The 11,927-nt window shown below is 35.4% G+C and overlaps 1 protein-coding gene across 1 annotated transcript; it reads left to right on the top strand.

Moving 5' to 3' along the window:
• The first annotated feature begins 5,875 nt into the window (after nt 1-5,875).
• LOC129360584 (uncharacterized) lies at nt 5,876-10,192 on the top strand. The gene is made up of 6 exons (XM_055030906.1): nt 5,876-5,962; nt 6,081-6,425; nt 6,525-6,869; nt 7,355-7,477; nt 8,449-8,504; nt 9,049-10,192. Exons 1-6 carry the CDS (start codon nt 5,914-5,916, stop codon nt 9,196-9,198), a joined length of 1,068 nt encoding a protein of 355 aa, XP_054886881.1. The 5' UTR covers nt 5,876-5,913; the 3' UTR covers nt 9,199-10,192.
• Nucleotides 10,193-11,927: the final 1,735 nt, after the last annotated feature.

Raw genomic sequence — 11,927 nt, 5'->3', positions numbered from 1 at the left:
TTATTTATTAAAACTCATGCTAGAAAACAAACAAATCAACGCAACAACTAAGATAATCTGAATAGCTGGACGTGCTTAAATTAACTTGATGACAATTCATGGTGACAATTCATTTTCACACAGGTCATGGTACAGCACGGCGACAAACAAACAGCAATGACGGAAAATTTAGCATAAGCGTGGTTGTGTGGTCAAGATGAGGTGTGAATTCACATCAGGTTTTTTTTTTAGTCTACGTTTCAGCCGTAACAAATACAGCTTTTATGTACTGCTTTGTTTTTTTTAGCACCGGAGTGTACTAAAATAAACACTCCCAATGCATGTGCTATGACAGTTGCACGCTGAAGTTTCCATTGCGGTAAATGCAGCTGTGGGTCTGTTCTTCAGTCGTTACTTAGACATGCTGCTTAGTCACTATTCTGACCCACATGTTTTGAAAGGTGCAAAGAGCTGAATTGTTAATCATTTTGTTGATCAGTTTCAGGCAGGAGTTTCAATCTTGAAATGACCCCCTTAGACCTTTTGTAGACAAAGCCAAAGGCAGACGTGGGATGTGATTTGCTATGGAGCTGAGAAACTCTATCACCCATTTTTTACTCCTCGTCTAAGCGGGTGCATTGGTGCACCAGTGCGTACCCTCGCATTTAAACAGGTGAAGCAAGGCTTTCTGAATGGGCTTCCATACATTGTCAGTTTAGAAAAAAAAACCCATCCTAAATCTATTGGTACCATAAATAAGTGAAATATGCAACCTCACAGGAAGATAATTCAAATCAAAGCCCTGCTTGATGCAACACAGCTGCACCACATGCATGGCGGTTTTGTTTTCTTGTTTAAACTCACATGAGAAGGTCAATATTATGAGGTAGTCTTCCTGTTGAATGTCATTTATCTTTTGAAAAACATATTACAGCAATGCCTCAAGATTTTTCTTCATTTTAGGATAATCAGCCTAACCTGATGATGAAGGAGCTTATGCTCACCTGACAATGCAGACAACCTGGGAGTGGGTTGTCGTCACAGGTTTTCAGAGATTGAAAGTTAAATTTACTTTACTTTTTGGAAAAAGTATACTATGAGAAGTAATTTACCACACTAGGCTTTTTACTTTTGCTTCAGTGACATTATGAAGCAACGCTACACTCGCATAAATTAAACTTTTGGATGCTTGACCACCATGGCTAACTTTTTGATCACCAAAATACCAGTGTTTAGATGTTACTTAATATTTTTGTTTTTCTGATACATGATTTTTTAATATTAAATGAAACATTATCATCATTTATTGACTACATAAGTAGCCTCCATATAAAATATTTTTTTTTACTATTATTTGATTGATTTATTGGAGTTATTTCATATGTACTCATGTTTTGTTTTTTTGCGTATAAATATGCTGAATTAGTTGTACTCTTGAGTCCAATTTTTGGATACTCTACCTGCCTCTGCTGGTTTTGCCACATTGTCATGGTTGATTTGACAACCCCCTATCACTCTGAACACACACGCCCTGCCTTAACTGAGCAATCTCAAAACTGACTGACATGTTCATTAAGCTTACTAAAAATGTCAATAAATATTAAAGTAATTGCAGTTTTTGTAGTCGTATAGGTTAAGTCAATATTTTGTTTAATTGATTTTAACAATAAAAAAATCATTTTCCAGGAATGCATACCATCAGGTAAATAGTTTCTGCTAAATTTAGCTCAACGAAACTTCTAGTGCACTTTGGCTGCATATCCTGTTGACGCACAGGCCGTTGAACATTCTGAGTAAACACGTTGTGCGGTCTGCCAGACGCATAGAAATGGCCAGCCACAGCCTACATCTTGCAGCTCTGCCACCGCATGTGGCTTTGCTTCTTCTTTCACAGGTAGTGAAGTGCAAACTCTTGGTTCATGCAAACAATTCTTTTTCATTGTCATATTTGCATTTGAATTAAAACACCCCAAGATGAAGTATTTCCCCCTGAAATACATTTTCTTGTTTTGGGATCAGCACAAAAGAGAAAAAAAACAAACTCTTTTTTTTTTTTACCTTTTACAAACTTTCATACTTTAAAAGTTATACGGTGGATGATTGTTGCAGTCCCTCTGAAAAATATTTGTTTCTTTAGATATTGCCTAAGAAAGTCGGCAAATTCTCTTTGCCAGAGCTGTCCTTTTCATTATTTATTTTCCATCTGCAACCATGGAGACAATAATTGCGCAATCCTCTGCACAATCTACTTGTCGTTGACCTGTTTTGCATCCTTTTCAGCAATGTTCAGAGAAAGTATATAGCAATAGACAAAATGCAGTTAAACGTTGTGTTTTTTTGTTGCTATTTGAGTATATTGAGATGAAAAGATCAACTTGATAGTCCAGTCAACCTACCTTCAGAAAGTCCCCAGTGGGTGACTCAAATATGAACAGAGGCGGAACCATAGTGATATTTTCTTTGTCTGCAACTGCATTAGATCAACAACTGAGTCAGCCGTCCATGTGTTTTTATTTCTTTGTATTAATTGTATTTATTTGAAATAAACATTTGTTGACAAATTTGGTGGGAGTCAATCGCACATGGATTTAAACAAATCAGTAATAATGTCACGTTCTTTCTCATTCAGCAAAACAACTTCCATCCATCAAACGATTCATAAAGAACATATGACATAAATGTAGAGAGCGTCTTTTAAAGAAGATGTTCATATATCTTTTCAACTGTGTGAGTTTTGGGGTGGAGCTTCCTGCAGAGGGACATTTGGGGAGTTTGAAGACCATGAAAATACCCCAGATCCTTTACTGTGGCAACTGAGGCAAATCTGAAGTGGTTTTTTTCAGGCTTGATTACCGTTTTGCCAAGAGTGGGTTGCAGTTGTAGAGGAGTACCCCCCCATGATGGAGGTGTGATAGTTATCAGAGGAGGTTGTTAGTGGTTAAGTAACAACAGAATAGACATTTGTGGTGAAAGCGATTGCTGTATCACTTCTCCGTTGAGTGCATGACTCAGTTATCTCTTGAAAAGGTATAGCTAATCAGAACAATTGTATTAGCATTGTTACATATTCTGCCAGTCATAAATGCTAATAATAAAATTTTTTGCTGTATTTAGCAGACACAAGAGATTTAACCATCTGACTACAGGAATTGCATTTCCTTTTCCAGAGTGCTTTTGGTAATCTTATAAGTATGTTTTGTCATTTAAGGTGTACCTGTGGTGGACATTTCATAAATGAGTTAAGCAGGGGCTCCATTACAAATTACCGGCATGGCACAGTCTTTGCATGTGTTGTTGAAGTCTGCCCAACATAAGCAACAGGGCTCACATTCAGAGATAAGAGGACCTCATGCCCGCTCTGAAGTGGTGAGGCCAACAGGCTTACATGCTGACAGCAGCTTTTCATCAAAGCACAAGTTTGTCGACCTGATTTGCTTTCTGCACACCATTTCGTCAACACAGTGTACCTGACACTTTGAAGATGTACTTTTTAGAAAGCAAACAAGAAATGTATCTTATGTAACCCAATGTGGCGACAATATGCAGTTTATTTGTTTCAAGCATCTACATTTCAGGTGGCTAGATTTAGCTTCTGTTCAACAGTTTTTCAAGATTTATTTAAAATTTGTGTCACTGGTAAATGGAAAAACCCAACTTACTTTGAACAGTGTTCTTACAGTTCTCAAAATAACTTAACATATCATGAAACTGTGTGTCTTACTCGGTTTTGTTGAATTGTGGCAATGAGGTTCTATGCTTCCCTTACCTGTAGCAGATAGATGCGACATTATCAATAGCATGTAGAAAAGTAAATAGATCCTCAGAATAGTGGAAGGCTGGACCTATCTCTGCATGGCAGAAACGTCGGTGAGTAGATGAGTTCACCTTGCAACAGTGCAGAAACCAGAAGTAAAAAGTGGTATTTGGGACACTCGTCTATGAAGAATCGGACCAAAGGCAACTGTAGACTTACATCCCAGAGGAGAATTCAGAAATAAAATTCAAGAACAAAGTAAAATAAAAACATACTATGCCGTGTCAAGAGTAGTAAAGCAACAAATCTAACTGTGATTCTATGACTGATCAAAAATGACATTTATGTGAGCATACTCAGAAAAATACTGTAATCTATTTGGCTGTTGTCCAAAAGCCCCAAAGCATTTCACACTACTTCAGTCATTCATGCAACGGCAAACAAGCTGATGGTGGCAAGCGAAACTCTATTTCACATACAACTGAATTTTAACCAAATCTGTAACAGATTCAGTTAAAAAATGTTTTCTAACAGAATCCTCTTTTAGAATATCTGTTATGACTGGTGTCAGCTGATGAGGCTGGATCTATGAAAGATCCATAGCATGAAGTTATGGTCTGATTATTTAGATAAGAAAAAATAAAATAAACATCCTGTTAATTACTTAATCAGATTAGTATAAAAAGTGAAAAAGAAAAACATTCCGTGTTCTTAAATGTCTCGTACGGTTTGCATGAATGAAGCTACTTTTATGATAAACCTAAAATGGGCATGAACACACATTAAAGTTGGGCGAAAAACACAATATCTGCCCCTTTTAAACTGAATACATATTTTAAATATGTATTCATATCCATGTCATCAGCAGAGATTATTTTGACTTAAAATTTCCTCTTTATTTATTTATCCATTTATTTATTTTTGTAATACAATATTCAAACATGTGGTATGTAGTTTTGATTTTGTTTCTCTTCAGACATTTGGACTCAGTATATTTGCGAGACCTATGTAATGTTGAGGCGAGAATTGCTACATTGTGATGACTTAAGAAATCTAAAGTCCAAATGTAAAAGACCTGATTTCCAGCAGAGAATCTACTTCAACAACATCTGCTTTCTTTTGCTGCACTGTTTGTTCCCTGAAACATTGTTCAGTTAAAAAATATAAACATTTCACTGTTTTTCATTGACATTACCTGTGCCTGTAATATTCCCCTACAGCGTCAAGTTATGAGAAATAGAAATTCTTCTGCTCAAACAGTGATACAGTGTCTTCAATATGGATGAACGACGCTGAAAACCAAACAGCTTTCATTATAGCAACCTGACCACACCTAACATACTGTATTGTGTGTTTGTGAATGTTTCAGATTGTTGATAAATGTTTTAATATCAGCTAAAAATAAAGGGAAAAGTTCCTATATTATAAGCATTGGGATAAATTCTGTTTAGTTTTAATAATAAATCTGTTCTGGATAGAATTTAGCTACTTTAATTATAGCACTGAGTAAACATGTTAACCTAAAGAGAGGGCACTGTTACTTTTAGTATTACCTTTGTCATTCTCTTCGCTACAAATTGATGACTGAACTTTGAAATATACAGTAGTTTTTTTCTAACTTCAAAAAGAAAACAGTTATTTTATCTTATCACAAACATATAAATAAAGTAACATAACAAGGACACATGGCTCACGATACTGAAATCTATAAAAAGCTATTTGCCACTAGCAATTAAATGTAATGTCAGACAGTATTGTAATGTGAAAGTAATGCTTTCTTTATATTGTGCATCTTTTCCAAGTTCAAAGGAGACTTCTCTAACCTAAACATTTACTAAATAAACCTACGTTGCGTGTATGGTGAGTTGACCAAACCTTTGGCATTATATCTTTATTTGAAAAAATTAAAATCTATATTTGCACAATTGTTTTACAAAACCACAAAATAGAAAAACAAACAACAAAAAAACCCAAGTCTGAGGTACTTCCTTACAGTAATGTGTAACAGTTATTACTTCTTATTGCAGTGAAGATGAAAATGGGTCATTTTCATGAGATTTGTGGGGTGTGCGTCTTCAGCATTTTAACCAATCAGCGTGATTTCAGTCTTGTTGACGTTGATAAACTCAATCTTCCACCCAAGTTGAAAATAGTCCTTCACGCAGGAGAACAGTGATACAATGGCAACGTTCAGAGGACTGCCTGCTTTAATTCTGCTCAGAACAATGAGTGAGTTCAAAGAAGATAATTATTTAAATGTGTAAAGATTTTGTTTTGTTTTCAGATTATGTTAGTGTCCTTTTAGCTATTCTGTGGGTTTAATAATTTTGTTCTTTCTTTGTTTTAGTTGCGATTGCAGCCGTAAAGGTTCCTGACAAAATCCTTCTGACTGAAGCTGAACTCGGCCAAACTGTGAATCTGACATGTGATACATCTGGTCATGATACTGGGTTATTTTTCTGGTATAAGATAAATTATGGATATATGGTCCAAACAGTTGTTAGCGGGACTTTTAGTGGCTTACAGCTTGATGAGAACTTTCCAAACTCAAGGTTCCAACCTGGAAAAGAGAGAGACATAAATTTTCTCGTCATCAGAAATGTCAACAAAGATGATGAAGCAACATATTTATGTCAGGCAGGAGCAGCGTACAACCTGGCATTTATTAATGGCACAAATTTGATTGTGAATGGTAAGATCACTTCATATTTGGTTTCTTGCTATTTCTGAATTCATGCCAAATCAAATCACATTATTAAAAAATATTTTTAATTTGCTTTTTCAAACTCAGATTCTCAAAATAAAAAGTCTTTTCGTGTGAAACAAACGTCAGACATAAAGTCGATTTTGCTTGGAACCAATGTGACTCTACAGTGTTCACTTCACTCAGAGAAAAAAGAAAAAGAAAGCACAGACCAGTGTGCAGCTGAACATGATGTGTTCTGGTTCAGAGCAGAGTCAAAATCGAATCCAGGATTCATCTATACTGATAACAACTGCAGAAAACAAGCAGGAACCAGCTGTGAATACCGTCTGTCTAAAACTATACAAAATTCCTCGGACATTGGGACTTACTACTGTGCAGTGGTCACTTGTGGAGAGATTCTGTTTGGAAAAGGAACCAAAGTGGAGACAAGTAAGGTTTTAGGTACATCTTTATCTTTTTTCTTGACTTTGCAATTAATTTACATGTGCCTGAAGACTCTAGAAGTAGAAATGTTGTATTTACAATAAATAAAACACAATTGCTTTGCAACCAGTGCAATTCACAGATTTTCACAAATTAAAAAAAATGACACTATGTTATGTAGAGCAAGAAGTATGGCAATACTTCTCTTGGCTTGTAAATTAAATGGATTTGTAAAAGTGAAATCAGTTACCATAGTGTGACTTTAAAAAAAACAAGTTTCAGGTATTGTTTTCTGAAAACAACCCAAGCCCAAATGCTAATGAAAATATTTCGGGATTAACATAAATTTTCTACTTCGCTACTACAGAGTAATGGTAAACACTGGTTAAAAAATAAAAGTTGAATCTAAGCTGAAGATTGGATTCTGGAAAACCTGTAAAATAATATTGCATGTGTTGCATAAGATGTAAAGTACATGTTATTATTTTTAGGAGAAGAATTGTTCCTGTATGCTATTGTACTGCTCGGAGGATTTTTGGCTTGTTCTGTACTTGTGAACATCACTTTGATTTTCCAAAAAAGAAAGCCAAAAGAACTTCGTGAAAGTCAAAAAGGTAAGTTTATCGTGTGTATAATATCAACACTATCTTATTTATGTAATAGTACATGACTAAAACTATGTAGATCACGGCCTCATTTAGAATGGTATTGGCCACATTACTCATAAAAATGACTAATTGGATGAATTCAATTAGATTGTGGGCTGGTTTCTACAATTAAACATAATATTACTGTACAAAAATCAAACCCACAGAGCTCCAGGCGTTTGAAAGCTATTGGTAAGCCGTTGCAAAAGTCTGGGCTAATTGTATCAGTCACATCCAAGTCCATCCAAGTGTAGGTTCACATCTTCACACAGACAGATTGATGAGCTTTGCTTACTTGTTTCACTTTTAAGGTCTTAAATAACACAGTTATGACATTATGTAAGGCGCTCCCTTTAACTGAGAGGCCTTCACTTTTCCTCTCAAAAGCCTCTCCCAATTTACTTCCTGTTAGGAGGAATTAACATTTAACTAGTGATTTACCTCTTGAGCATTTACATCCTTAAATCTGCAAAGTATAAACCACGTCATAATTCATAGAGAATTTTACAGAGAGGATTCTCATAACATGCACCTGAACGCCTCATACTTTCTGAGGATGCACCGAACTGCCGAGTTACAATTTAGACTCGTACATGATACATTTTAAATCATCACAGATTATAGATATAACAATCATATTCAGTTCATATTGATTCATTTGCAAGTCTGGTCCAACAAATAAGAAAACACAGTTTGATTTAATGATGTTTATACTTTGAGTTTGCCTCTGTAACAGATAAGCAACATCTTAACAGAAAATGTCAGTGCATATTCTAACATTACTCAATCATGCAGAGGTCCAATACTTTTGCGCCTCAATTAAGTGATTTCCCATAACATATGTGGAAACAAAGATTGATCTCACCCAATATCGACAGGGGTTTTATCTGATGGTAAAAAGGATGATTGCTGCAATTAATGTCTTTTTCCTTTAACAGAAGACACAACAGTCACATGTCTTACTGAGCTGGATGAGGATCAACCATGCAATATGGTAAAATAATTTTTAATTTTCTTTCAGCAAAACTAGCAGAGTGCACTTTCCACCTATTGGCAACAATAGTTTTGTATTGAACTAAAAGAATGCAAAAAACACCACTTTGGACAGAAATAATTGCAAACAATGTATAAATGAAGAAGGGAAATGGTAATGTGGGCAATGTGAGATACTTGATTGCATTAAAATCCTGAAAAAAAGCAAATGAATTACAACCCATTTTATTTTGTTCGATACATGATGTTCTTTTTGGAGATTAGTTTTGCATACAACTTTTGTGTAAAGAAAACAGACTGTGACACATGATGAAACACTGACACTGATAAAAATATAGCATCTACAGCAGCAGCTTATCACTTGTCTTATGATTACTCCATTAAAGATGTCAGTCACTGCATTGCCAGATTAGGCCAAAAGCATTTCTGTTTCTGTTCCATAAAAAAAGTATCCATTACATAGATACTTGGGCATTTTTTAAATAATTGAAGACAATATATTTTGTATACAAGACTAAACTCTGATGTCTCACCCATATTAGCAGGACGGTGAAGAGGAAGGGATGAACTATGTGGCGCTAAATTTCTCACGAAAACCTGTAAGATGGAAGAGGGAGACATCAAACGACTGCACATATTCAAACATTAAGCTGTCCATGAAAGGCAGCATCCATCAAAGGGATGATATAAAATGAACAAAATGTGAATTCTGTGTTGCTTATGATAATTGTAAATATTGATTTTGAAGGCTGATCAAAATATTCGGTGCAATGTTGTTTTAAATTAGCATTTTGTTCTTCCTTAGCATAGAAAGCTTTTTACAGACTTTTAGAACAGAAATGTGTTTATATGTTGTCGTATGTTTTACCGTATTCATTTTATGCCTGTTTGATGAAGAAGGAAGAAACTTGACTTGGGGAATAAAAATAGAGACCATGTTCAGCTAATTTGGTAATCCATTAACCTTTTAGTTTGCATGTGTTTAATACATATTGTAACAGGTTGGCCTTTTTCGGCTGGATTTTTCAGTGCAGATAGATGATATCAAGCAGAGTTTAGGTGGAACAGCAGGTTTATTCCTCCCAGCATCACAAACAATAAGTCACACTCTTGGTCTCACAAATCTCAATGTCTCAATATCTCAAAATCTCAAAATCTGTCTCACAGGTGAAAATTGCAATCTTAAATAGTCCCAGCTGTAACAGATAAAACAATCTGAAAATTCATAAGGTAATCCCATCTTACCCTGTTCCACTTAATTGAATAAAATACATTTTACTACAACCACATCAACTTCCTTTTTATAAATATTTTTTATGTTTTATCCTTACCCTTACTAAAACACCATAAAACAGTACACCATAAAACAATACACCCCTCTCCCATTCTTCTCAATGGTCTCTCCCAGTACCTATATCATTGTCCATCCCCTTAGGACAATATTTGTCCAAACATCCTGAGAGGACACAGAAAAGACAGGTGAGTCACTATATTAGCACATTCCACACCTAATAAATTATGCACATCATTTACTTAGTTTTATCCACCAATAGCTCGTTGCTCTGAGTACCAATTATTCTTTCTTCACAGTCAACCACCTCCACTGGCCAATGAGGAGCAGCTGTGCAGAGCCCAGAACAAAGGCTACACACCAATACCTAAAATACTCAATAAATACAATTAAAACTTCCTGTGTGCAAAATTTTATTAATTTATAGATCTACTTTAAAAGTACAGTGCTAAATAAAGTGCATAGTGAGAAAGTGCAAATGTTTTTTTTTACAGTGTACAATACATTGAATAAATTAACCCAGCAATGAAGGCCTCTTCATTACATTTCCTCCCTCCTCTTTTGGAGCTCAGTATCTCAGTCCTCTGAGACTCTGGATAAACAGTCAGCAACCACATTCGACTTTCCTGGCTTGTACTGAACTGTAAAGTCAAATGGCTGCAGTGCCAAGTCTCCAGGATGAAGTGATGTCCTAACAGATAATACCTGAGGGCCTCGATAGCCCACTTTGTGGCCAACATAATAAATTAATAACATAATAACATGTTATTAACAATAACATAATAACATTAATAACACATTAACATAATAAAAAGCACTCTTTTTCCACTGTCGAATATCTCGTCTCTCGGTCAAGGAGCTTCCGACTCAGAAACACCACGGGTCTTCTCTCACCGTCCACCTCTTGTTGCAGGACAGCTCCAAGCCCTACTCCTGAGGCGTCTGTCTGTAAGATGAATGGTTTAGCAAAGTCTGGTGTGTGTAAAACTGGATGAGTACAAACTGCTTGTTTGAGATCGTTGAATGCCTTCTCACAGTCTTCTGTCCAACACACTTTGTTGGGGGCTGCATTCCTTGTTAGCTGCATCAGGACAGCTCATCGTTCTGCAAACAAAGGCATGAATTTCCGGTACCAGCCCACCAAACCCAGAAATCCTCTCACCTTCTTCTTTGTAGAAGGAACTGGAAAGGACTGGATTGCTTCCATCTTCCCCACTTGTGGCTTTATTTTTCCAAACCCGATAACCCAATACCTAAAATACTCAATAAATACAGTTAAAACTTCCTGTGTGCAAAATGTTATTAATTTATAGATCTACTTTAAAAGTGCAGTGCTAAATAAAGTGCATAGTGAGAAAGTGCAAATGTTTTTTTACAGTGCTATACAATACATTGAATAAATTAACCCAGTAATGAAGGCCTCTTCATTACACATATATATTGAAAAAGGACAATTGAAAATAGAAGGAAAAAGAAACAGAAAATTATATTTTATTGCAGTTTTTTATTTTGTGTCCTGCTAGGAAGTTGTAACAGTTATTTGATTAAAAAAAAAAAAAAAAAAAACATACAATTTATATTTGATTTTCTGGTACCATTGGGTCTTTGTTATTCTGTCCTTTGTTCATAAATGTTTTCCTATCTTGTTTTTTCCTGTCTGTTGTATTTTGCTGTTACAGAAAGAGTTACCAAGTTTTTTTTACTGGTTTGATTCATGTTTTGTTATGGTATTTATGTGACTTATAAGATTCTCAATTGTGAGGTGTGTCATTATTTTTTCTGTTATATATTGGACACTGTGTCATAGGGGAAGCAGATTATTTTGGTGGTTGTTTTATTTCAGAAATGGGTAATCTCATTCACTCACAGTAAGAACTGTTTTCTGGTTTCTGAGCCTGTATAATAGGAAGCTCTTTAGGTCTTGTCTGATACTTCTTGTTGATGTTAGAAATTAACTTTTTTCTACCAGTTTGGTAATTTTTAAAGAAAGACCTTCTGTGTTTTTATATGTCAAAGTACAATTTGTGTGACAGCAGCAGCCTTTTGATGATAAACCTCGTAAACATGAACATATTTGCAAGTTGGGGGAAAAAAACAACATCTGCTCCTTGTAAGCTGCATTGCAGCAGTGCA

Source organism: Poeciliopsis prolifica, unplaced genomic scaffold, assembly GCF_027474105.1.
Source record: "Poeciliopsis prolifica strain line A6 unplaced genomic scaffold, Auburn_PproV2 SCAFFOLD006, whole genome shotgun sequence".
NCBI classification, from domain to species: domain Eukaryota; kingdom Metazoa; phylum Chordata; class Actinopteri; order Cyprinodontiformes; family Poeciliidae; genus Poeciliopsis; species Poeciliopsis prolifica.
This window is presented reverse-complemented; position numbering and strand designations above follow the sequence as displayed.